The 27586-nt window shown below is 34.3% G+C and overlaps 1 protein-coding gene across 1 annotated transcript; it reads right to left on the reverse strand.

Moving 5' to 3' along the window:
- Positions 1 to 27366, reverse strand: LOC127553695 (granulocyte-macrophage colony-stimulating factor receptor subunit alpha-like). The gene is made up of 11 exons (XM_051984607.1): positions 27275 to 27366; positions 24165 to 24301; positions 23506 to 23566; positions 23188 to 23314; positions 22923 to 23101; positions 20795 to 20928; positions 18217 to 18243; positions 16725 to 16857; positions 10365 to 10464; positions 7395 to 7476; positions 1 to 3516 (listed from the first exon to the last, which is right to left on the reverse strand). Exons 1-11 carry the CDS (start codon positions 27360 to 27362, stop codon positions 3445 to 3447), a joined length of 1140 nt encoding a protein of 379 aa, XP_051840567.1. The 5' UTR covers positions 27363 to 27366; the 3' UTR covers positions 1 to 3444.
- Between the last annotated feature and the right edge of the window lie 220 nt (positions 27367 to 27586).

A 27586-nucleotide genomic window follows, 5' to 3' on the forward strand; every position in this document is an offset into this window, starting at 1 on the left:
TTAGGAAGAAAACACTAACTTTATTTAGAATTCATAATAAGGAAGGTGAAGAAAGTCTGATATACAGTAAAGATTTTGGAAGAAAATATTTTAATGTCTAGAGACATAAAGGCTAAGTATGGTAGGAGGAATATAGTCACCCTAATTATAATTTTGGCTCTTAAGTCCCCATTGATATGAATCCATTTGCATACATCAGTCACTAATAATAATAACAACACTTTGATATTTTATTTGATATATTAAACACACTTTTTACTTGACGTTGATTCAAGAGAAATAATAATTACTTCACAGGTAATGATATGTTGAAGTAAATGCATGAAAAATAAGTACATCCCAACCCATACATATATTGGAGTCACAATTTCCCAACAATATATTCTATTTCTATGAGGGAGAGTGCCTTTTCCTTACCATGAAGCCCATGAATGAAAAAACAAAACCTTTGTGCTTGGGGGTAACTTAAAATTTCAGAATTAAAAACTTCTTTGTCTTCCTCATGTCTCAGAAAAAGTTCATTAAGATTCCTTCATGGATATAGCTTCTGTGTTGGACATGTGTCTACTATTAAGGTCATCATTTTCTCTGCAATGAGTTAATCCATGTTATACTTAATAAACATTTCATAGAACAAGATACATAAGCCAAACTATTCAGTCTATTGGGCAACATCATTGATTTTCTTTTTTCTAAACTGTTCCTCTGATCAGTTGGACTTATTTTTCAAACATCACAGCAATCGGGCAGCTAGGTGGCACAGTGGATAGCATAGCAGCCTTGAAGTCAGGAGCATCTGAATTCAAATCTGGTCTCAGACACAACATTTCTTAGCTATGTGACCACAACCCCAATTGCCTCAGCAAACAAAATAAAACAAAAAATCACAACAATTACTTCCAGCTTCAAGGTTAGTTGATATAATTTGAAAATTCATTCTTTCATCTTCTGTTCTGCTCTCTCATATTTTTATTGGTTTCTGATCTCTCATATTTTTATTGGTTCTGAGAATGTCATCCCCGACTTTAGCTTAGGGTTGGTAAGCAAATTATCAGCTCTCTTTATAATTGAATAAATTACATTTGTTCTACGTTCACAGAATAGTCTTGATATTCAAAGCTCCAAAGTATACTATAGTTTATCATATTGAAAACCAACAACTGTCTTGGAAATTATCATTAGAGTAGCTGCAGAAACATGAAAGGATATTATCCTTCACACAGGCAAATAATTTACATAAAGGAGAAGGTACTAACAATCAAAGGGTATCAGGAAAGATTTTGTATCCAAAATGCTACTTCAGTTGAATCTTGAAGAATCTACAGATTCTAAGAGGCAGAGATAAGGAAGGCATAAATTACATGAATGGAGCTGAACTTGTTCGGAAGCACAAAAGGGAGGTGGCATGTTAAGCATATTAAAGAGATAATTGAATAATTTAATTAAAATGCAAAGTTCATTAGAGTTATAATTTGAAAAATCTAAAAAAGTAGGTTGAGATCTAAATAGTAATTGCCTACATCAAGCAGCATTAAAAAAAGAAAAAGATGCGGATGAGGAGCCTGAAAAGTGTCTGTAAGTCAAATTTAAAAAATAAATTTAGTTTAATGGAGAGTACATATCAGGGAAAATTCAAGATTATTATGTTGGGACACATGGTTTTATTTGGAAAGAAACACTGACTCAGTACATCTGTAAAAGGGAATGACTCTCCTTCAGTTGCTCTCTTTCTTTTATTTTCTGACTGCATATCATATTTGTACTGTTCTAGTCTGTTTCATGAGGGATAAGTGTATATTAACTTCTCCCATTTGGCAATTCAAGTAGGAGTTATGGGGTCAATTAGACAAGTTTGACTAGATTTTTTGGCTGCTCCCTTAATTTTGGGTTTATTTGGCTGATCCAAAGTGATCAAACATTGACTATGAGGCATACACCTTCAGGTTACCTTATGAATTCCAGAGGTCTGGAAGTTCTGGGTCTCTAGAGAGTGCCAGATGGATTTGGGAAAAGTTCCTACTAAGTACTACGATATTCTTACAGGAAAAATAACATCTGGTCATAAGATGAAGGATGGTGCAGAGATGAGGTGAAATGTAAAATGGGTATTCAACAGTTCTAGCAAATGTTTTATGTTTTGACGGTTGTAATTGTCTCAATTTCCTGGGTAGAGTATTTCAGTAACGACTAGTACTGATTGTTGGATTTAAGTTTTCTGTAAATGAACCCTCCCTTTTTATGAGGCTTTTATGTTAATATTTGTGTTAAATATTTACTTTTTGTATAGTAAAGGAATATTGACATAGCAAATAGAGCAGGAAGTCCTAAATTAAAGTTCTGCCTTTGACATATGCTGGTTATATGACCCCAGATTAGTCGCTTAATTTCTCAAAGTTCTAAGTAATTCTCTAATCCTATACATTGCCAAGAAAGTGATGACCTGCATTGATAGAGGTAATTTCAATACTGGGAATTTACTATACCAAAGAAACCACAGGTCCAGTAACTATCCCAGGCTTCCTCTCATATCTGAATTACATTTAATATTGGGTACCTTTCCATTTTTGCTTTTGAGAAGTCCTGAGACAACCAAAACTTAAACTTTCCCCTCAGATGTTAGAGTAGGAGTGTTGTTGTTGAGTCTGTTCAGTTTTGTTCCACTCAATGCTCATATTAGGGATTTTCTTGGCAGAGATTCTAGAGTGGTTTACCAGTTCCTTCTCTAACTCATTTTTACAAATGAGGAATTGAAGCTAATTGGGTTAAATGAGTTGACCAGGATTACACAGCCAGTAAATTTCTGAGTCTGGGTTTAAACTCAGGTCCTCCTGACTCCAGGGCTGACCCTCTATCTACGTACCACCTAGGTCAGGGTAGGAGTATAAACTGCTAAAAAGAGAAAAAAGGAGTCTGATCCTCTCTCACTAGAGGCTAGAATGTTCTAGGACTGAACTGATTCAGAACTGTGTTCATGGGTTCAATCAGGATCTCATTAATGAAGGAGAATTGGATACAGCAGTCCTTGACTTAGTAGCATTTATACTGTCAGATGAGGCATATTAATTTTAAAACTGTATGTAAGATGGATTGGTTGGGGAAAAGACAGAAATCAGGAGAGAAAGGGACAGAATCAAAAGTTGTGGAAGTAGATTGACAAAATTTGGCATTTGATTGGAGATGGGGTGGAGTATGTGGTGGTATAAAAGGAAAAAGTCAGTGATGATTGCAAGCATGCAAACACAGGTGATGGGAAAGGTAGTGGAGCCCTTAACAGAAATAAGACTATTTGGAGGAGGGATAGGTTCTTGGTTTTGAAGCTTATTCTTCAATATGCTAAATCACCTCTCATCTGAGAGGAATAAAATGTAAAAAAATAAAAATTTCTTTAAACTCCAATAGGCAATAATACTGGAAAAATTCACATATTTCTCTGACCATTTGACATCATCCCATTACATCTATAGTCATTATTTCTTCACATTTTTCTGGATAATATTTAAATTCTTCCCAGATGATCTAAGGAAAGCAAGAAAAGCAAGAATTATGTTTTAGAAGATTTACTTATAAATGTCACCTGACAGTCATTTTTTTCTCTGTAGAAATATTAGAAAGGGTTAATAATACTAGTGATCAAGAGAAGAGATCAGAAATTAGATAAAAGTATATAAGCCCCTGTAAGTAACTCTATGTGATCCCTGAATTAGGGATCGGAAGACCTCGGATTTGAGTTCTGTCTCTGCTATGTATTAGCTGTATGCCTTAAACATAACCTCTCTGAACTTTCTCATCCATATCTGCAAAACGATACAGACATACAACTGATAATATCCCCCAGTGTGGTATCTTGGAAAGGGTTCAATTTGTTATGAGAGGACCTAAGTTCCTAATTCTGGCTCTGCTATTTACTATCTTTGTGATTCTGATTAAGACATTTATGGACCTCAGTTTCCTCAAGTTTAGAATGAGAGTTGGACTAGGTGACTTGAAAGTCCTGTCCTATTCTAAATCTATGATTCTGTGATGCAGGTTTGGTGTTTAAATATGAGAAGAAAGTATGTCTCCAGTCTTTGAATATTTCCTTCTGATATGTGACAATGGGCAAGTCTTCATTTCTCATTGTCTTTTTAAAACCATTTCTGATTAGTGGAAGGAGTTTTCACACCAGGAGTTCCTTATTCTGATGAAATCATAAGACCAGCCCTTTCATCTCAAACAGAAACCACTCATTTGGTTCCTAATGAGATGAACAGCCTTGTGCTATTATTTAACTTGTAGTAATTTGAACAACTAGATTGTTAGCTTTTTCAAGGCAAAGGTTCTATCTGTAAAATGGGGATAAAAATAATATTCCAGATTTGTTTTGAGGATAAAATGAAGTAAAATTTATAAGATGTTTTGTAAACTTTGAAGTTCTGTATAAATTCTAGTTGTTGTTCTTCTTAACAATGATCATTCTAAAACATTAGGATTTTGCTTAAAGCTCTCCGTAATAGAAGTATGATTCATGGTAGAGAGCCTTAGTTGGAGTTTTCTTGTGGAAGATGCTAGGGAGCTTCTTCCAAGAGAATTGTGATTAAGTTTAAGAGAAACACCTTGTAGAAACAGACTGGAGCATGAGTGGACATTTTAACTGATTGTTCTGAGTTAACCACAAGTTGAGAAGGAGGATCGTTAAAAAGCCTTATGTGCTTCAGTTAGGTCTTGACTTCGTTTGCTTCTAGAAAATTGTTGTGACTAGTTAGCTGATGATTGTCCTTTAAGACAGTGGAGGTTCTGATCTTGGGAAACCAAATTGCAGGAATATGAGATCAAGGACTTAGGTTGGGTTTTATAGTCTTTGCAGCATTGGTGACTCAGGCAGCAAAGAGCCATCTTTGGGAGCAATCTTTTCAGATTCTGACATGGTGCACTTGGATTTTTCTGAAGAGAGTAGGAAAAATTCTATGTGGAAATTGAGCTAAGTTTTGAGCCTATTCTATTGGAAATCAAAGTAGTATAGGGGAGAGTAGGCCCCACAGGTGTTGGGGGGAAAATATTTATGTATTGATTTTTGTTACCCCATTTGAAGTAAATGTTGTTCAGTCATTTTTTTCCCCAGTCATGCCTGACTCTTTGTAATATCATTTTGGGGTTTTCTTGACAAAGATACTGCAGTGGTTTTCCATTTCCTTCTCCAATTTATTTTACAGACAAGGAACTGAGGCAAACAGAGTCTTGCTTAGAGTCACATAGCTAGCAGGTGTCTGAGGCCAGATTTGAACTTGGATCTTACTGATTCCAGGCTTTCCACTCTATCTACTATAGCAACATATTTCTTTATATAAGATATCTGATATGAAGTGGTTATAATGGTATTGGGGGTGGTAGTCATTGTCTGCCTAAAATGAGAAGAACACAACTGATGGGAAGTCTACCTGATAGCAGGGGAAGGGAAAATCCACAAATTTTCTCTGAGTTACTTAGGAACCCTAAGGAGGAGATATAGACACAGCTCTGAGAGAATGAGGGCAGAGCTTACATGATCTCCCTCCAATGAAGGAGTGTCTTCAACTTTTTTAGGGAGTCTATTCTACTTTTGAATTCTACTTTTAATTATTAGGAAATTTATTCTGACATCAATCCCAAGTTATATCAAGCTTTACAACTTTTTTTGTGAAATGAGGTTGAACTTTGTTGACTTCTGATGAATCTTTCATATAGATTTGTCTCCCTGTGAATTTTCCCATGTATTTCTTAGTAATGCCCTTTGGAACAAGACTGAACAAGTCAAATCTTGTTTTCACCTGACATCCCTTCAAATATCTGACAAGTCTTTTCTTATCTAGGTTAAACATTCACAATTTCTAGAAGTTGCCTTGCAGCACACTGGACAGAGCTTTGATCTTGCAATCTGGAAGACTTTAGTTAAAAATCTGGCCTCAGGAACTTATTAGCTGTGTGACCAGGGCAAACCTTGTTTGCCTCAGTTTCCTTAATTGTAAAATGAGGATAATAATAGTGGCACCTACTTCTCAGAATTGTTGTGAAGATCAAATAGGATAATAGTTACAAAATATCTAACACAAAGTAGGTACTTAAGAAATATAAGATAATAGTTACAAAATATCTAACACAAAATAGGTGCTTAAGAAATACAGTCTTCAAATGATCCTCAGAAGACATTATTTTCCCTATTATGGTTGGATTTTCCTAGATTCTTTTCAGTTTATAATGCCTTTCATAAAATAGGGTGTTCCAGAATGAATTCAATACTCTTATTTTGGTCTGAACAGAACACTGAGATGACACTTTCTTGATTGTTAAAGTATGCTGAGCTTACAGGGCACTAAAAAGTCCAGATCTTTAAAGTGCCTCGATTAATGAATAATTAAGAGAGTGAATACCTTTGGAAGTTGTGCACTTTGGGAGGGGCTAGATTTTTTATTTATCTTGTCCCTTGACCTTGCCTTACTTTTCATTCCTCTTCACTTTTCCTTTGCTTCTTCTCTCTTCTCTCTCTTTCTTTGTCTCTCATCTCTTTCCCTGGCATTCTGTCACTTTTCTCTTTCCATCTGTCCATCAATCTCCATCTGTCCTTTTTGTGTATCTTTTGGTTATATATGCACAGATTTCAGAAACACAGAGTTGCAAAAATATATAGGCAAATAAATATTGCAGGGATTCACAGGTGGATGTGTGAGAGATGTGGATTTTCAAGGGGACACTGATGAGGGAAAAGAACGAGATTGAAAAATTGAGAGGGGTGTTTTAGAGAGAAATTAATCCCTCTCTGGAGGGACTATAATTAAAATAAAGAGGAAACCATCAGTCTAGCATATACACCTCCTTAAGCAGGTAGTAACTATTCCTTTTCCTGAATAATGTGCAAGTGGGGGGGGGGGCGGGGGGAGAGGGAGGATATGTGGTGGTTTGCAACAGGGATTCTTTGGAGCCTTTTTTACTTGAGAATGTGGAAACCTGAATTCACCCCTTCCTGATGGTAGAGTAGAGAGAATAATGGTTAAGGATCTGGGTTATAACTTAAACCTTTTCCCTTGACCCTTTAAATCTGTATGAACCTGATTACATTTGAACACCTCCTAGGCCTCAGTTTTCTTAGCTCTAAAGTGAGAGTGGTGGATTATATGACTTGTAAGTCCTTCTAGCTCTAATTCTATGATACTTGTAGTGACAAAATACAGTGAGATTTCTGCTCATTGGTACCCCTGGCATTTAGTTACACAAGTTACTCTTGTCCTTTTGTGGTCGGATAATAAACAAGGGCCTCCTTTCCCAAGATTGCTATTGTAGATAGGAAGATAACCCCTTCTCCTATCTTCCCTAACCCAAATATCTACATCTTTGTCACAGTTTTTGAAATGAGGACAGTAAATGATATGGCAAGGATATCCTACCTGTCTATCCAGGTGATCACAGATGTTCACTTTGTCTTTAATCTGAGGAATTGGGGGAAATAATTTTTGCATTATATGGCATCTTGGAAGAAAAAGAGGAGAAAATAAATGAAAACCATGCAGTAAGACTGTTCTGATGTGCCAAAGTCAATATTGCTCTGACAAGGAAGCACTTGACCCATGGTGATCCTGGTCTTTATCCAGAAAAGATTCAACTGAGCAATTAAATACTTGCCCAGTTTTCTACCTAGTGCTCTGGACATTCTAGATACTTAACAAATCATTTGGATTTAAATTAGTATTCTAGAAGGAAATCATTTAGAGGTAAGATGAAACAAACTGTATTTGAGAAATGACCTTCTATATTGAAAGAGTTAGATAGCCCAAACCTCTTTCTTGCTTTAATCTAGTCTTAGAAAACAATATTAATGATGTACCATTTTCAGATCCAGTATACTATTCACATTTTGTGACTTTAAATATTGTGAGTTTTCAAAAAACCAAAAAAACAAAATCTCCCTTTGTGATCAAGATAAGATTATTTGCATTTTGATCTGCATTCTAATATGTGTATTTGTTTTGTTTTTTTTTTTTGTTTGTTTGTTTTTCTTTTTTAGGGACAAATTCTGTCTGTGAGTTCAACCATCCTCACATTTGTAACATGTCAAAATTGAATCATTCAATTAATAGAAATAATTCAGGGTTCAAAAAGTGCTCAAAACCTTTATGAGGTGAAGCAATGTAGGTAGTAGATTTTTCCAAATGGCATGCTAGCTTTTGAATAGTGCTATATTGTTAAACATATGTAGAATTTGGTCCAGTTTCATTTCTGCATCTTTTTCAACTATTCTCATACATGATCCATCATTCTGTTCTTATTGTGGATAATAGGACAGAAATTCAAAATTATGGGTATTATTAATATCCCTAATATGTGCAAAAAAGACAAAATTCATGAAAGGGATAACTAGCTGGATGGAACATTTTCTCTAAGCCTAATACATACAATACAAATTATATTTGCCTGATTTAGGCAAATTGGATAAGTCAGAAGATCCATTTTTAAAAATGTACTCAATGGGAAATGCTTCAATTTTTCAATGAATTTGTCTTCTAATTTCTTATTAGGAAGAGAATATATTAACCAGCTTAAACGAATTCCTTCAATAGTGAACAAAGAGATTCCTACTCTGTAATTCATATTTGTATTCTTTACTAATACTTTTAAGAGGAATCTAGCTGATATATTAGAGGTCTTTATTATATCAGACTATATTACATTATTATTGTTACTACATAATACTATTACAATGTTACAGGATCCATAGATCCTGGCAAAAACACTTAATCAATGTGTCTGTCATTCCTTGTTCTTTATATGTGACTAACCTATCTCCTTTTTTAATCATACATGTTCTCAAGGAGATCTCTTATGTCCCATTTGGTGAATTATCATAAGTAATGTGCTTTAGACTACTTTCACCTACTATCTCTCTCTATTTCTTTTGCATTTTGGGAAAACTGCAATTTTGATTCTTTGGATTTTATGTTATTCTAAGATTTGCAGCTATAGAAATCTTCTTAAGAAATAAGAAAGATCTATTTTTTTTTTTTTGTATTGGGTGACAGCATGGAGCATTAAAGATATAATAATATTATATGTAATAATTGTTATTATATAATACATACATAATAATAATTATATATAGCATTTATAATGCTTTACATTATTTACAAATATTATTGTATTTCACCCTTACAACAACCCTGGCTTATGGATATTATCATTGAATCTCTTTTACAGATGAGGACACTGAAGCAGACAGAAATTAAGTGACTTCTCCAAAGTGACTGAGACCATATTTGGATTCAAATCTTTCTGACTTGAGGTTCTCACTTTGCAATCTAGTTGTCTATAAACAAAGCATAGGTTCAATAATAATATCCATAAGCCAGGGTTGTTGTAAGAATCAAATGAAAATCGCTTAATTCCAGTTATATTCCTGTTTCAACAGTGAGGATTATCTAAATTTATCTTTATCTTTGTCATCTCTCCTGCTGACCCACCTTGGGGATGACCTTGAATATTTTAAATTATATGCCTTCTCTTATGAATTAAAATGCATTTTTGAGAAACACTAATTGCTTTGCATTGATAGTCTAATTCTTTTGCAAAGTTCTCTTTAAATTGTTGAAACAGTATAACACAGTTGCCATGATCAGTTGATATGAATATTCCACCTCTCTTGGTAGATAAGTCATTTTAGTAGTCAACAAGGAACATCAAAGATTATATTCCTTCTTAAAGACTATTTAACTCCTCTATTTCTGTTTGTTTACTTATTTATTTATTTTGTGAGGCAATTGGGGTTAAATGACTTGGCCAGAATCATACAGACAGAAGTGTCTAATGTCTGAAGTTGGCTTTGAACTCGGGTTCTCCTGACTTCAGAGCCAGTGCTCTAAACACTATGTTATCTGGCTGCCCTGATTCTCCTATTTCTGACTTCGTATCTCCCAAGTTACTTTCTAATCTTAAATTTGGTTTCTTGGAAGTCTTTTCTTATTAGGAAGTAAAGACACTGATTAGCTGCTTTAAATATCTGCTGCTATTGGTAATTTTATTTCTCATTGTAAATTCACAAAGGGGCATCTAAGTGGTCCAGAGAATAGAACACTAAGTTTGGGGTCAGAAAGATCTGAGCTCAAATTTGGACTTAGACATTTACAAGCTGTGTGACCCTAGCCAAGTCACTTAGCCCTGTTTACTTTAGTTCCCTATGTATAATGAGATAAAATGAACTGGAGAAAGAAATGACAAACCATTCCAGTATCTTTGCCAAGAAAACCCCAAACAGAATCATAAAGAATCTGAAGTGACTGAACAACAACAAAATTCACAAAGTATCTATGTAGATAAACCTCTGTTTTTCTTATTTGTTAACAAAGCTTAATTACAAATATTATTACCTTTTAAAGAGAAATATGATAATTAATACAAAGACAATTGTCCCAAATACCATCAATATATAAATATATATAGGACTTCTTTTTTGTTCTTCAGAACTTCCTAGAAAAGATAAAAAAGAAGAAAATCCTCCACATCTTCAATTTAATGGAATTTAACATTAACTATTTCAGCTTTTAGTAAGCATTATGATAAATCACTGAGAAACTGTCCTCAATAAAAATATAATCCCATAACTATTAAAAATATTCATTAGCCTAATGTTACTGATAAAGTGAAAAACCAAAAAACAAATAACCAAACATCTTCCATGACATAATTTTATCAAATAAGTTAGTTTACTTCTTTAAGTTTATATCAAAATGTTATCTGGTAATCAAAATATAACTAATAGAAGTAAAGAGGGAGATTCAAAACCATGTTAGACAATGTTTGATTGAAGGAATTTGTGAGATTTATTTAGCTTGGAGAAGAGACTTAGGATGCTCTAATTATTGCTTCCACATATGGAAGGAACTTGAAGTGAAAGAGATATTATATTTGATTTTCTTAGCCTCAGAGAGCAGATCTGTAAGTAAGAGCAATAGCCATATTTTTAAAAAAGGAATTGTAATATGTATTTTTCCCCTGAGGCAATTGAGGTTAAGTGACTTGCCCAAATTCACACAGCAAAGAAATATTAAGTGTCTGAAGTCAGATTTGAACCTCCTGACTTCAGTGATGATACTCTATCTACTACACCAAATAGTTTTTCAACTTTTTTCAGAAGCAAGGAAGACTATTTCCTCTCCTCCTATATTAATTATGACATGAAAGAAGAAATAGACCAAAAGGAAAAAAAAAAGCATGAAAAAAATAAAGCAACTGGAAAATAGTATGCTTCAATCTGTATTTGAATCCCATTAATTGTTTCTCTGGACATGGGGTAGCATTTTTCATCATGAGTCCTTTGGAATTGTCTTGGAATTGCATTGCTAAGAAGAGCTAAGTCTATTATATTTGATCATTCCATAATATTGCTATTACCATGTTCTCCTAGTTCTGCTTCTTTTACTTAGCATTAGTTCATCTTTCCAGTAAATCTTTCCAGGTTTTTTTTTTTTTTTTTTAATCTGCCTGCTCATTATGTCTTCTAAAACAATAGTAACATTCCATTCCATTGATATATTGCATTTTGTTCAGTCATTCCCTGGTTGATGGGCATAACCTCAATTTCCAATTTTTTGCCATCACAAAAAGAACTGCTATAAATATTTTCATACATGCAGATTATTTCTCCCTTTTTACAATCTCTTTCAAATAGAGACTTAGTAGTGGTATTGCTGAATCAAAGGGTATGCACAGGTGGTAGGTTCCTTTGGGAGGGACACATTGCCCATCTCTGGAAGTTTTTAAATGGAAATTATATGACTATTTGTGAGCATGGTGTAATGTCCAGGCTAGCTTTCTTAAGGATCTCTCTGGAGTCTGGAGTCTGAGTTCGAGCTCAAACACATACATATTGGAATGTACTTATTTCAAGTTCTCTCAGCCCTTATATACCATAGTGCAATTATATCACTACAGCACACTGAGCATGTGTCAACTGTAGAACCATTACATCACCATACTAAGTACTAAGTATATGTAAACTAGAGAACCATTAACTCATCAATCACACTGAGTAAATACCCTGTTGTAAGTATCCTTGTTTCAAGTATACTTTTCCAGAATTCCTGCCCGCTACATCTCCCGCTTTCTTTTGTTTTTGGATAAAGCCAATTAGAACACAGGGGGTTACGCTTCCCTAACTTCTCAGGAAGGGAGGTGAAAACACCTCACCAAGGGAGGTGATTCTTTGTTGTAAAATGAATTCTTGTTGAGTTAGGGGTTGAAAGACTTGGTCTGTGAGGTCCTTTTCAACTTTGTGTTTCTGAAGTTTTACAATTCTAGAATTGGAAAGTTGAAGCTAGTTCAATAATAACTGATAAGAGCTTTTGTTGTTGCTGTTCACTCATTTCTGACTCTTCATGATACCTTTTGGAATTTTCTTAGTTAAGATACAGGAGTTGTTTGCCATTTCCTTTTCCAGCTCATTTCATAGATGATGAAAACTGAGGCAAATAAGGTTAAATGGCCTGCCCAGTGTTACATAGCCAGTAAGTGTCTGAGGTCAGATTTGATCTAGATCTTCTTAATTCCAGCTCAGTGCTCTATCATTTCACCTAGCTGCACTAACAGCTTTGTTAATGACAAAGGCCTATACTTTTGAGGTGGGTGTATATTTCTGTAATTTCTACTCTATATCTTATCATACTTTATTGAAGGATAATCATTAACAGTTGGTATTTAATGGAAGAGGGATTTATTTCATTTATCAAAAGGTCAAGGATTTGAATTATGTTTGAATTGATTTCTCCCAGTTTTTCATCTAGTGGTAACTCTAAAAATGGAAAGCCTCACTATTCATCTGGTAGCAGCTATAAATGAGCATACAAGGTATGTGGGTTAGATTCTTGAAGAATTTAGTATCTCCTCCAAAAGTATCTCCTCTGCATTTTAATTTTATTTCATAATTCATTTTTTTTTTAAAGGCAATTCAGCTTTAGTGACTTGCACAAGTAGTAATTGTATGAGGTCAGATTTAGGCTCAGGTTTTTCATCTATATTTTATTCATTGTATCAACCTAGATGGCCCATGTACTCTTTTAAATAAAAGAGTAAAATTCCCTGGATGTACATGCTACCTTTCCAAACTTCTTAGGTCTTGCAGCTCATTACATACTTTGTGATACAGTAGCACTGACCTCCTTGCTTTTTGAATAAGATACTCTATCTTTCTGCTGTGAGCATTTTCATTGGCGGTCCACCATGTATAGAATACTCTCACTCCTTGCTTCCTACTCCTGGTTTTTGATTTTTTTTTTCGAATCTCATTTAAATTCCAATTGTAGGAAGCCTTTCTTCTATTAATTATTTTCAATTATTTATCTTGTGTCTAGCTTTTCTGTACATAATTATTTTCATGTTGTCTCCCCATTAGATTGGGAGATCACTTGAAGTCAGAGGCTATCTTTTTCTTCTCTTCCTTTCTTCCTTCCTTCCTTCCTATTTTTCTTTCTTCCTCTTTTCCTTCCTTCCTTCCTTCCTTCCTTCCTTCCTTCCTTCCTTCCTTCCTTCCTTCCTTCCTTCCTTCCTTCCTTCCTTCCTTCCTTCCTTCCTTCTTTCCTTCCTTCTTAATATTTTAATTTTCCCAGTTACATGTAAAATAATTTTCCATTTGTTTTTAAAATTTCGATTTTTAAATTCTCTCTCTCCCCACCATTGTGAAGGGACATGTGAAGTTATATAGAATATTTCCATAAAAGTCATGTTGTGAAGGAAAACATAGATTTCCCCTCCCCCCAAAAAAACCCTCAAGAAAAATAAAGTTAAAAAAAAAAGAGTATGCTTCAATTTGTATTCAGACACAGTCAGTTCATTCTCTATGTATGGATAGCATTTTTTATCCTAAATCCTTCAAAGTAGTGGTGGATCATTGTATTGCTGAGAATAACAAAGTCATTCCCTGCTGATTATGCCACAACTCTGCTATCACTATGTACAAAGTACCTTTATCTTTGCTTGAGTTCATGGAGGACTTTCCAGGCTTTTCTGAAATTACCTTGCTCATCATTTCCCTTAAAACATGAGATTCCATCATAATCACATATAACAATTTATTTAACCATTCCCCAATTTATAGGCATCCTCTGAATTTTCAATTTTCTCTAAGAAGAGAGCTGTTGTAAATATTTTTGTACATATAAGTCAATTTCCTTTTTTAAAAAAAAATCTTTTGTGATCCATGCCTATTAGTGGTATTGTTAAGTCAAAGGATATGCATGACTTTATAAGCCTTTGGGCATAGTTCAACAGTTCATATCTTTTGATCATTTATTAATTGGGGAATGACATATATGTAAATTTAACTCAGTTTCTTATACATTTGAGAAATAAGACCTTCAGCAGAGAAACTTGCATCAAAATTCTTTTCCCAATTATTAACTTTAACTTTATTCCTCCCACCCCACCCTGCCCCATTTATTCTATTTTCTTTCTCCTTTTACTCTAACCCTCCTCAAAAGTGTTTCAGTAGTGATTACCCTTTCCCCCAATATATTCTCTCTTTTGTCATCCTCCCCTTCTTTCTCCCCTTCTACTTTTCCTAAGTTTAATATAGATTTCTTTACCCAATTAAGTGTGTATGTTATTTCCCTTTTGATTTCATTCTGATGAAAGTAAGGTTCACTCATTCCCTCTCTCCTTTCCTTCTTCCCCTCCAATATAAAAGCTTTTATGGAAGATAATTTACATTATTCCATCTCTCTCTTTCCCATTTTCCTGGTGAATTCCTCTCTCATTCCTTAATTTAAATTTTCATATATTATCCCTTCATATTTAACTCACATCTGCACCCTTTGTCTGTATATACTCCTGCTAACTGCCATAGTAATGAAAAAGTTCTAAGGACTTACAGGTATCATCTTCTCATGTAGAAATGTAAACAGATAAACCTTACTAAGTCCCTTATGGTATTCCTTTCCTGATTATCTTCTTATGCTTTTCCTGAGTCCTATATCTGAAAATAAAATTTTCTATTCAGCTTTGTTCTTTTCATCAAGAATGCTTGAAAGCCCAGTTTTGCTGGGTAGGTGGTTCTTGGTTGTATTGTTCTCTGGAATATCAAATCGCAATTCCTCTGAACCTTTAATGTAGAAGCAGCTAAATCTGGTGTTATCCTTTCTGTGATTCCACTGCACTTGACTTATTTCTTCTGGATACTTGTAGCATTTTCTTTTTGACTGGAGAGTTCTGGAATTTAGCTACAATATTCCTGGAAATTTTCATTTTGGAATTTCTTTCAGGAGGTGATAGGTGGATTCTTTCAAATTTTTATTTTACTCTCTTGTTCTAGAATATCAGGACAATTTTCCTTCATAATTTTTTGAAATATGGTACCTAGATTCTTTATTTGATCCTGGCTGTCAGGTAAACCAATGAATTTTAAATCATTTCTCCTTGATCTATTTTCCAGATCAGTTGTTTTTCCAATAAGATATTTAACATCATTTTCTATTTTTTTTCATTCTTTGATTTTGTTTTATTGTTTCTTGATTTCTTACAAAGTCATTAGCTTCCATTTGCTCAACTCTAATTTTCAAGGATTTTTTTTTCCTTTTGTATCTCCTTTTCTATTTAGCCAATTTTGCTTTTTTCTCCTTATTAGATTTTTGTATATTCATTTGCACCACTTTCAGTTCTCTTTCCAGTTTTCTCCCTATTTCTCTTATTTGATTTTCAAAATCCCTTTTGAACTCTTTCATAGCTCATTTCTTGGAGGCTTTAGATGTAGGAACTTTGACTTTGTTATCTTCTTCTGAGTGTATGTTTTGATTTTCCTTATCACCATAGTCCCTTTTTATGGTCAGAATCTTTTTCTGTTGTCTGCTCATTTCCTGACTATTATCTGACTTTTAAGCCTTTGTTAAGGTAGTGCTCCATTTTCAGAGTGTTGGGTGCATTGTCCCAAGCTTCAAGGGTTTTGTGAAGCTATTTTCAGAGATTCTTCTGACCACAAACATCCTTTTCTGCCCTGGAACTGTGAAAAGTGTCCCACTCTACTGTGACTGTAAGTTCTAGTGTACTAAAGCAATAAAGTCCTTCCTCAATGCTAGTTAAGAAATTTCCCTGTGAGCTGAGGTTTCTGAAAGCTGTGACAGCTATGACCATTCATGCCCACTCCTAAATTCCTAAGGCCATCTCACCTTATTGACAAATTTTCCAGCTGACGTTCCAAGTTGTCCTTGGTGTCTCTGAGCTGAGAAATCTGGAAAATGCCACTACTGCTGTTGATTCAGAGACTCCTAGGATCATTCCTGCTTTGCTGGCATGGGGACTGGGGCTAGGGCTATACTGCACTGCCACAGACCTTTCCTGCTGAACTTTTAAGTTGTCTTCAGATGGAAAATTTTTCCACTCCATCTTTTTGTATGTATTAATGTTCTAAAATTTGTTTAGAGTCATTATTTAAAAGGAATTTAGAGGACCTTGGAGGTAGTTGGGTGAGTCCCTGCCTTTACTCTATCATCTTGCTTAACTTTCTATCCACAGAAATTATCATAGTGTCTGACACATAGTATAGATACTTGAAAATGTTTATTCACTGGATGATTCCTTAATGAAAGGTACACATATGCTTATTATGGGAGCTTCCTGAATTGTAGGAACAGATGGGAGCAAATCTATGTCTGTAAAGTTGCTTTTGTATTTCCAAAATGATTGAGGTCAAATGAATCATCTGGTATCTATACATCTATTCAATAAAACAGAAATATGCTTACCAAATTCTATAGGTTTACTCCAATAACCCCAACTTGCTCTTCGATGTCTTGCTCTTATTTTCAAGATATACCTTTTTTCTGTGTCAAAATTTGTGAAGACATATTCATTTTTTGTAGATCCTGGTAGCTTAATCTTGGACCAGAAAAAAGAAAATAAGGAAGAAAAACAACATTTGTTATTGATTCCATGTCATGAGAATTGCCACAGAAATGAAAGTTGTTTTATTTTTTTCATGGAAAACTTGAAATCTCTAAAATGTTTTAGTGTTTAGTGTTAAATTTTCCTCACTTTTGTGCTGATATGTTTATATAAAGGATACTATGTTGCAAATAAAATAAATGTATATAATAAAAGCTAATGGAGCATGATAGAGATAGGGAGTATGGAAAATACCCACAGTATCTCTTTTAGATACAGAAATGAGAACTTGATTTTTGGGAAAATGATCTACCATCTTTTTCTGTCAATTGTTAGGAAAGTTATTTAACACAAGTTTTAGAAATCAGTCAACCAACCAAACAATCAATCAACCAGTAGGAATTTATTATGCACTTGCTTTGTGCCAGATATTGTGCATAATAATATGCACCTCCTCTATTTCTTCCTGATTATGCTTGGACAATTGCAATAGTCTCATAAATGACTAGGATTTGGTATCTTTCCTCTTTTCCTAATTTCCCACATAGCTGCCAAATAGATACAAAGTACTCTTTTGAGCAGGTATGTCACTCCTCTGTCCAAGTTATTTCAGGTCTTCCCTGAAATTATCTTCAGGTTAAAATATGAACTCATCTTTTTGACATTTAAATCTTAACTTCTTCCCTAGCACAGCTTTCTGCATTAATTACATATTGCTCTTCCCTTATGTACTCTATGCTTAAACTTACTTTAATCAAATGAGATAATATTTGTAAATGGCTTAGCACAGTGCCTGGCACATAGGTGGAGTTCAATAAATGCATATTCCTCTTGTCCTCCCCTTCCCTTACTATTCCTCCTACTAAACTTTCCATCTTCTACTTCCATGTTTTTATATAGGTGAATCTCCATAAATAGAATGGTTTTCCTTTTTACCTCTAACTCTCAGAACCACTGGATTCCAATAAGAATCAATGATAATACCACATCCTCCAGAAAGCCTAATTCTTAGTATCTGCCCCTCCAATCACCATATTTTTTTTTTATTCCTCTTAGAATGTAAGCTTTTTAAAGGCAAGGACTGTTTTCATTTATTGCCTTTGTATATTCAATGTCTAGCACAATGCCTGGTGATCAAGCTTAATGATTGGTTTATTGATTAATATGTATGTGATCTTGGGAAAGTTTAAGAATCACATAAAATTGTATCATATCCTCTATTAGGGCAGCAAATCTCTTTTCAGTTCTATTCTACCTCAAAAGTTTATAGACAGGATGGTAACAAATTTGAGTTATTAATTTTTAATTTTAGGTGCATTTTGGCATCAAGTCACAACAAAAGACCAAACTTACCTCAGTGTCATTAGTATACTGAGAGCCCTGTAATTAAAAAAAAAAAAAAAACAGCAAGAAAAAAACATGGTAAGTACTTTTACTTTGAAAAATCATTAAGAAAGTATATGGTTTGAGTCTCCCATTTTGTGTCCTAAATGGTACTTCCAGCAGACCTTCTTGATTAGGAGAGCTAATTGCTTCCCCTTCAACCCAAAGCTCAAGAATATGCCTGCATTGCAATTGTGGGTAATGGTTTGCTGCTAAATGTTTAACAACTGGCTTTCTAAAAACTTAAGACACACATTTAAATTTAATCTGTATTGTTATCATCTATCACTTTCTTAAATCTAGAAATCGACAAAACAATAAATCAAGCTGATTTGATTTTTGAAGTATAGATGCTCACACTGAAAATTTAACAATAAGCTCTGCCAAATTGCTTTAGTTGGCTCTAATACAACTCTAGGAAGACCACTGCCTCCTTTCTTGACTACTTCTTTTCTATGACTTTTTATATAAACTCAATCTTATCTCTGGGCCTTAGCATCAGGCCAAATTATCTGAATATATCTGAACTGCTGTTCAGGAGAATTGTTTGAATACTATTTTTTTTCATTATGTCAAATTCCCAGAAGACCTGAAGGACATCCCTCCATAGTTTTACCATAATGAAAATGAAGGTATATCTCCTCTTCAATTTCACAAAACCCATGTTTTCCTTTCTTTGTTGAACATTGTATCAAAAGAAGGTATAAGTACAATGATTTAATCACACAGTACTTTAATACTTTTAAATAATTTTATGCATATGATTTCGTTCAATCTTATAATAACTCTGAAAAAAGTACTTTTATCATCAGCCCTACATTACAGATATGGAAACTAAAAAGTGAAAGAGACTAAGTTATTTGCCTGAAGTCACCTTTAAGGATCTGAAGTAGGATTTCAATTTAGGCCTTTCTGAATCTAAGGCCAGAGATCTAAACCACTTAGCTGTATGAGTGCATTACTCAATGCACATAATGATAGTGTATGGCTGTTGTATCTGGCAGCCTGCCTAGTAGTACTCTGTGGTAAGATCCATTTGCATATATAACCAAATCTGAGTCATTGTAGGAAAAACCCAAAAGCTAAGCCAGCTGTATTATTGGCAAGTTTACACTGATATGATCACCTTGTCTACACCAGTCTGCTAAACTTGTGTCTTCTTTTGGTGGTTACAATTCTGGCATGTGTGGGGGCTATATAATTCTATCATATCGGTGTCTGGAAGAAATAACAGCAGCACAACAAAGTGAATGGAAGACTGACTTTGGAGTGAGCCAAATTCTTCTTGTGACACTTAATAATCTGTGTGGGACCAAAGGCAAATCATCTCTCCTCTCTGAGTCCAGATTTGTTTATTTGTGAAATAAGGGAAATAATACTTGGGTATTACCTTAGATATATACCGTAAAAATTCTATCAGATTAATGTATGTGAATTGATTTGCAAACCTCAAAACTCTATACAAATATCAGCAATATCAAATATCAGAGGAAAAATTTCTTCTGACCTATAAAGTCATACTACAAAAAAACTGAAACAGCTTTACAGAATCATATTGGAGTTGTGCTTTGGGGTCTGGACCTATGCTTAGTGCAGTGGCTTAACATAAAGTAAGAACTTAATAAATTCTTGATGACTGCCTCTTTCCAGTCTTAATGGAGTCTCCAATCCCATTTTATCCTTACCACAGGATTTTACTACTTTCCTTTTTAAAAAAAACATCATTTTTATTTTTACAAATGAAGAAACTGAAGATCAGAAAGTTTAAGGGACTTGCCCAGGTCACACAGTTAATAAGTATCTAAGACAGGATTAGAGCTGACACCAAATCTTAGTACTCTATTCACTGGGTCACTTTGTATCTTTGAATCTTATTGAATGATATTTAATCTTTACTTATGAAGTAATTGAAGCTAGACAATATTTCCTATGACCTAACTTGTTCTCTGGTTTCCATTTTAAAAAGAAATATGTGGGTTACCTTTAAATATAGCAAAGTTATAGCCCATAGGAAAAGCAGAAAGAATAAGAAACAAGGGGTTTACAAGGTGCAGACTTCATCCACTTGGCTGACAAGAGAGCTCCTACAGAGTAAGCAGGACAGAAGGGTATGAAGGCAGATCAATGGCATTTGGTACCTTTCCTTCCTTCCTTCCATAGTTCATTAGGTATTTAATGACAATCAAAATGACTTGCTCATTTTTAATTCTAATGTCTCCTGGGCACATGAGACAAAACAATAACAACAACAACAACAAAAAAAACCTTTCTTTCTCTCCTTCACAGAAATTCTGCAAAGATGGATGACACATTGTTCACTTCATTGCATCCACAATTAACATTACCTCTAAGTCAGTTTATTATGTTGGCCAACAGGCCTGCCGGCCTTTTTTTGTAACTAGACAGGTTGTCTCATATTCAAGGTTGTTGCAAAAGCAGTCCAGTGAAAACAGTGTGGAGTTTCTTAAGACCATTGTTGCTCATTTACACAGAGCATTCACAAACAAAAAAGTGGTATAAAGAAACATTTCAACCATTTCATACTTACTAGTTTTTGTATGCAAAGCATGTATTTAAATTCAGAGTCACCAATATCAATTCTTGTTTTTGGTTTCTGCCACTGTATAAGACAATTTGACTTTGAGCAGTTCACAGTGATGTTAGATGGTGCATTATATTTTTCTGCAATCCAAAATTCCAAGATAAAATGCAAGTTAGAGAAGTTCCCTTAAAAATCTTTTTCTTGGTCCTTTTTACCACCTGGTAAGTCTGATTTTAAGAAGCTTGTAGATGGGATTTATCCTTGTACTTTCCTTAGCACTTATACTATGCCTTACCCATAACAAGTTCTCAGTAAATATTTGGTGAATGAATGTGTGCCTTACTAAGTCCAACTACCTTCTAAAATCTAACAATAATTCTTCCCTCTTCTCTCCCTCTTTCTTTGTTTTCCTCCCTCTCTCCCTCTTTGCCTCCTTATCTCCTTCCATCCCTCTGTCCCTCCCTTACTTCCTCTTTTCTTCTTCTTACTTCCCTCTCTTCCTCCCTTCTTTCTTTCCTCCCTCCCTCCCTCTCTCTTCCTTCCTTCCTTTCTTCCTTTCTTGTCTTCCTTTCTTCCTTCTTTCTGTGCTCCCTCCCCTTCTTTATTCATACATCAAAAACTATTTTTAGGCATTCCAAGTTCTCAAAATCAAATAGAACTCATCTTTCCTTCAAAATGTTTATTAAAACTTCATTATTTTTTTCATGGACACCACCAACACTCAAGTTTCATATGTTTGCAACTATGGCATCTTCTTGTGCAACACATTCATTCTTATCCCATATATCTAATCTTTTGTCATACTTGTCAATTTTAACTCCACAATAGCTCTCAAATCTGTCTCTGTCCCTCATATGGTCACTATTCTGATTCAGAGTCTCAATACTTTTATCTGAACTATTATAACCAATATTCTATTTGGACTTTCTGCCTTAAGTCTTTCCCCTCTTCAATCTATCCACCATGCATTTATGATGTGATTTTCTTAAAATGTGGTCATGATAATGTCATTCTCCAGCTTAATAAATTCTAGTGGCATCCTAGATGACACTTAAATTTTTTCTTATGCTCAATGGTTCAGTCAGACTGGTTTTCTTGCTGCTTTCTCATGAACAGATTCCATCTCTTATCTTTGTATATAGGTTTTCTTCAAGCCCAAGAATATACTCTTCTTACCTATAGCTCTTAGAATTACTAGCTTCCTTCAAAGTTTAGTTCAAGTGCCACCTCCTACATGAAATCTTTTTTGAACTATCTCTCTCCCAGATACTAGTGCCATCATCTCAAAATTATCTCATATTTTCTTTTCACATTGTTGTACACACTTATATGTATATATGTTGTTTCTCCAAATAGAACATAAGCTCCTTGAGATCAGGGCCATTTTATTTTTGTTTTTATATGTTCAACAGTTAACATATTCCTGGCATATAAAAAAAATTCTAAAGAAACACTTCTTGATGGTTTGATTGCTTGTCCAACTATTTCAACCTTCATTAATGCTAGAAAATGGTGATAGCATCAAGAGATTATAGATGGACTACAGATTATGCTCTTTGTCAACAATGCCAACTATGACAAGGCCCATAAGAGGAATTGGCACTAGAATACCTCCTAATTTTCTTTGGGGTTCAATACCCAAGTCAATCAGTCATTGGGGAGCCATTGAAGTTCATTGCTTAGGACATTAAATGGTTATACCCATGCTTTAAGAAAAATACATGGTAAATGTGTGGAGTCTGTATTGGAGAAAGGATAAACCTAAGGCAGAAAGCCCAATTAGGACTCTGTTGTCATATATGGTTCATGTAAGAGGTAATAGGACTCTGAATTAAAGCAGGAGTTGTGTGAATAAAAGACAGAGACAGATCTGTCTTGGAGTCGTGGAGTTAGAATTGGTAAGGCTTAGCAATTCTGGATCTATAGGATGAGAGGGTATGAATTGCACAGTAAGATGTGATAATTGCATTTTTGCCAAGCTGAAATGAAGTCCTGTATTTCATTAACCAAAAAATAAGTTGTTAATTTACTTGAGGAATCCTGTAAGTTTTAGTCATTCAATATATTATCAATATGAATATATCTTTACTGTTAAGGTATATAATAAATATAATAAAGGTCATTTGCTTCTTACCTATTGAAAATAGTGAAATTTTCTCAGAACAAAAATTTTTGATTTTTATTCTTTTGCTACTACCAGTTACAAGGAAATAAGCCTTGCCTCTAAATCCATCAAGTTCATCAAAGTGGCATCCCACATGCCTCTTATGGGAATCCTTTATGTAATTTGTACATTCTCTTTCTTGTTTTTTCCTGCAATAGACCAAATGCCTCAGATTAGCAGGATGTAAAACCTTGTATCATAATTCTAATGATTTTCATCTATAGTTAAAACTTACTCAGCATTCTGTGAATAAAGGTAATATTGGACATCATTTGGAGCTGCTTTGCCTACTGTCCAAGTGCAATTCATGAAATAAATATTGTAAACAATACAGGAGAAGTTTTTTGCAGCTGTATCTTCTCCTGGGTAGATACAGAAGGAACATAAAATATATTTTAAACTTAAAAGTTAAAATAAGATCTGATAGTGATTTTTTTTTTTAATAAGAAACAAAAGCGAGGACTTAAAATTCAAGATTTCTTACCAGTGCTATTAAAAATGAGTTCTTCTTTGGATATGTTCTGATAAATAGTCAGATAATCTATAAGCTTACCTCCATGATTTAAATTACAATTAGAAAAGTGACAGCAGACTTTCTTAATATAGTCCATGTCCTGAAAAAACATAACAAAACAAATCAAAAAAGAAAACAGCATATTTACAGTAAGCATTTGTTAAATCAAAGAATAGAGCTTTAACCTACTCCAAATATTGTTTTATCTTGTTTAAAGCTATGTCTTGCTATGAATAAATCTTGCTATGAGCCTTGGCTAAAGATATATTTTCTCGAAGATATGTCACATATCTGAATGGCTGATGATGAAATCAAGGAGAATAAGTTATATGTATCTTAAAAGATCCTGTTAATTATAGAAGTTCATTTTAAATAGATTTGTTCTAATATCATGTATCAAAAGAGCAGCTGGTGCGATATGGAGAACACAGGGGCTGGAAGTCAGGAATATATAAATTCAAATACAGATTCATGTACTTACTAAGTGGTGTGACCCTAATTTGCCTTCCTCTGTAAAATAAGGACACACTGGAGCAAGAAACGACAAAGCACTCTGGTATCTTTGCCAAGAAAACTATGTCCATGGGTTCACGGGGAATTGAACATGACTAAACAATAATGAACGACAGGTATCAAAAGCTCCCATTTTCCATCTGATGAGACTAATAAAAAAGGAAATAAGACATGGTCATACTTACCATCACTGGTGAATAGAGTGTTTGCATTACACTTGTGGGTGTTGTGATATTGTCACTGTTGTCCCAGGTTAACTCCACTCTCTTTGGATCTTTTTTTGAGATTGTGACTGATAGTCCTGATACTTTGGCTGCAAGATCTTCAAAGGATCATTCATTGAGATTTGAGGTCACAAATTTGCCCCTCTTCTCCCTGATCATTTTTTTTAACCTTTGCCTTAAGATCTCAATCTTTCCTCCTTCTCCAAAAGTTCTGACTTCTTCTCTAGCATCCCTTTCTCCTTCATCTTATAGTTCTTACTTTTTAACTCAACTTGAAATATATCCCAATTTCACTCATTTCGTAAATTCCAATATAACATTTCATGGGCACCTCTGCAACTATAAGTGTAGGAAGCATCTCTCATTCTCTTAGTACTCAGATTCCTCACTTCCTTAAATCTCCTCCACTCTAGCTTCCATTGTTTCCATTGTAAACACTTTTCAAAGTCTTCGGTGACTTCCCCATGGCTAAAATTAAAAGAAGTCCTTGGTAATTCCAAATCTGTTCTACTTTGCTGACTTTTAATATTATTCACCAATTAGATCTCAAAGTTCTCTCGAACTTTGTCTTCCAGAGTGATGTTCCATATTTTAATTCCCTCTTTTGATCATATATGTTGACCATATCCTTCAGAAGCTCCTCATTAAGTGATCTCCAATTGGATAATCTTTCAGGGTAACTATGGACAATTCTCAGTCTCTGGGGTACAAACCTGTTGTGCTAATGCTTCTGCTATAGTTTAGGTATGCTCAAAACTGAAGCATTTCCTTTCCACACACTATGTACACCCAGATACTATGCTCAGTCCAATTCATTTAATGGTTATAGTTAAATGATTTCTCTAACTGGAAAGCATTTCAAATCTCTTGTAGCAAAAGAAAAGTTGTTTATCTTTCATCTGTGCCCTTCTTCCATTATTCAATGTTCCCATTTGAGTTGGCAACATCATTTATTTTACCAGCACCCCCAAACAAGAAAAAAATCTTTGTGGTCCAAATCAACTTTTCCTTGCCCTCTTATTTTTTCATGTTAATATTTGCCACTATCTTCTATAAAACACGATTCCCCTTTAACCCTCACAGACAATTCTTTTCACAACTTTCACAACTGATTCTTCTTTAACTATAGATTATATTATGTTCCTACCAAACATCATAAAATCATGAATTTAGAGGCACCTTAGAAGTTAGCTAATCCGACCTTTTCATGTTATAGATGAGAAAACTAAAATTAAAATGACTTGCCTATATTGGCAGAAAGAAGTGAAAGGGCAAGGATTTGAATCCAGTTCTATCAGCTACACATACACTAGTTTCTCACTTATTCTGAATATTTACTTTAAAAATAACTTCTTAACTTGTAGCATCTTTTTAAGTGGTCACCCCTCTGATTAATAGCTTTTTATGGTGGTTTACAATAAGTCAACAAATCACCATCTTCCAAAACTTTCATTAAATTATTTTACTAGGCTAAAATTAGACAGTATTATTTGACTTATCCCCTATTAGCTGGGCAATTAGATACCCCAGAGAATAAAGCCCTGGGATTCAAGTCAGGAAGACAGGAGCTTAAACGCTCACATGCACTCTCTCCCTCTCTCTCTCTCTCTCTCTCTCTCTCTCTCTCTCTCTCTCTCTCTCTCTCTTTCTCTTTCTCTCTCTCTCTCTTTTTCTCTTTCCTCTCTCTTCTCTCTCTTCTCTCTCTCTCTCTCTCCTCTCTCTTTCTTCTCTCTTCTCTCTCTCTCTCTCTCTCTCTCTCTCTCTCTCTCTGTCTTTCTCTCTATACACACACACACACACACACACACACACACACATATCTATATTATATGTAGTTATATAAAGCTAGCTATTCTTAATTTTTGTCTTTAATTATCATTAGTTACTTCTTAATGAACTATTGGCCCCTACCTTCAACTGATTGTGTCAGTTCTGCCCCTGAATCTTTGCTCAAACTAGGTCCTCTGCTCTAAACAACTTCCTCCTCCTATCGCAAACTGATCTTTTTTCTCTAGGGAATTCTTGAAATCCCACCTTTCATAACTAATATAAAAGGGAGGCTGTGAGATTTTCCCCTCTTCCTTGATTTATAAATGTACTATTATAGAAAAATCACTGGAATTTACAAGAGTAAATACTTTTCTCCTAAGGCTATCACTTACTGTGTATTCTTGAGAAAATGTATTTAAATTCCATAAGTTTTCAAATAGATAAGCTAACATCTGGTCTACTTATTTATCGGTCTACCTTAAAAGTCAAAATTAGAGAAGGTATTTTATTAAGTACAAATTGTTATAAATATAGAAGATGTTCTTTTCTAACTCCCCAAATTTATCTTCTTTTCTACCATACTAAAAATACTTGAAGTATTATTTCCACATAATACAAAAGTGATATCTACTTATTAAAAGTAGGCATTTGTGCAGTGCTCATATAATTATTAATTGCATTCATGATTGCATTGTGTGATTTCTCTTAGGTTAGAAGGTCTAAAAGACAGGATATTAATTTAATTTACTGTCTACAGTATGAGGTAGAGTATCCACACAATGATTCTAAGTATAGCTCACTTGTAAGAATGCCAGTGATGCCAGTATTAGTGCTAGATATTTTTGCTGAAATATATGTATCAAAGAAATGAATCCAGTTGAAGAAAATTTGATAAAATGAAACTGTGCTTAGTTAAGCATGTTAATATACATTTGTGGTCCTTGCTACTGGGAAGGTTGATGGATTATTTGAGTTTGGTAATTGTGGGCTGCAGTAGGCTAAGTTGCTCAGGTCCTCACTAAGTCTAGAACCAAAATGGTGAGCATGACACAGGAGAGGGTCACAATGATGCCTTAAGAAAAGAAAAATGGTTTCAGTTTAGAAAAACAGTAGATTATTCCTTATATACAAAAATCATTATTGGAATTGGTTTCATGAGTGGCATCCAGTTCTAGCCTGAATGAGATAGATAAGGGAATCCCCTTCCCCCCAATTAAATAAAATAAAGGAAATTGCCAAGATCTTTGTTAATGTCCCTGGGGACACTCAACTAAAGTTATTAATTATAATCTTGTGCTCACCTTCTTGTTCCTCTGTCAGGCAATATACTGAGGTCAGTAATATTGATATCCAAATAAAGGCCATTAGATCATCCATGAAGTAGGTCATTAGAAGTGGAACTGATGAACTGGAAGAAAAGAAACAGTTTTCAGCATATTTGAGATTTTAGAAAATCTGCTCCCTTATGCTTCTAACAGTGAGAAATACTGGTAACATTCTCCAGAGAGGCAATTTAAGGTAACTTTGAATTAGACCCTACAAAAATGTTAAAGATCACATGCCTCAAACCCAGTGTTGGTCTTCATAGTGGAAAATGACTCCATTTATTTTGT

The sequence above is a fragment of the Antechinus flavipes genome, chromosome 3 (assembly GCF_016432865.1).
Source record: "Antechinus flavipes isolate AdamAnt ecotype Samford, QLD, Australia chromosome 3, AdamAnt_v2, whole genome shotgun sequence".
Taxonomy (NCBI): Eukaryota; Metazoa; Chordata; class Mammalia; order Dasyuromorphia; family Dasyuridae; genus Antechinus; species Antechinus flavipes.

Coding starts and splice junctions, on each gene's coding strand:
- LOC127553695 (XM_051984607.1), bottom strand. CDS start 27,362: ATGACCTACTTCATGGATGATCTAATGGCCTTTATTTGGATATCAATA. Junction 24,302..27,274: donor CCTGACAGAGGAACAAGAAG/GTGAGCACAAGA, acceptor GATCCTTTGAAG/ATCTTGCAGCCAAAGTATCA. Junction 3,517..7,394: donor GTGATCACCTGGATAGACAG/GTAGGATATCCT, acceptor TGCTTTCCTTAG/ATCATCTGGGAAGAATTTAA.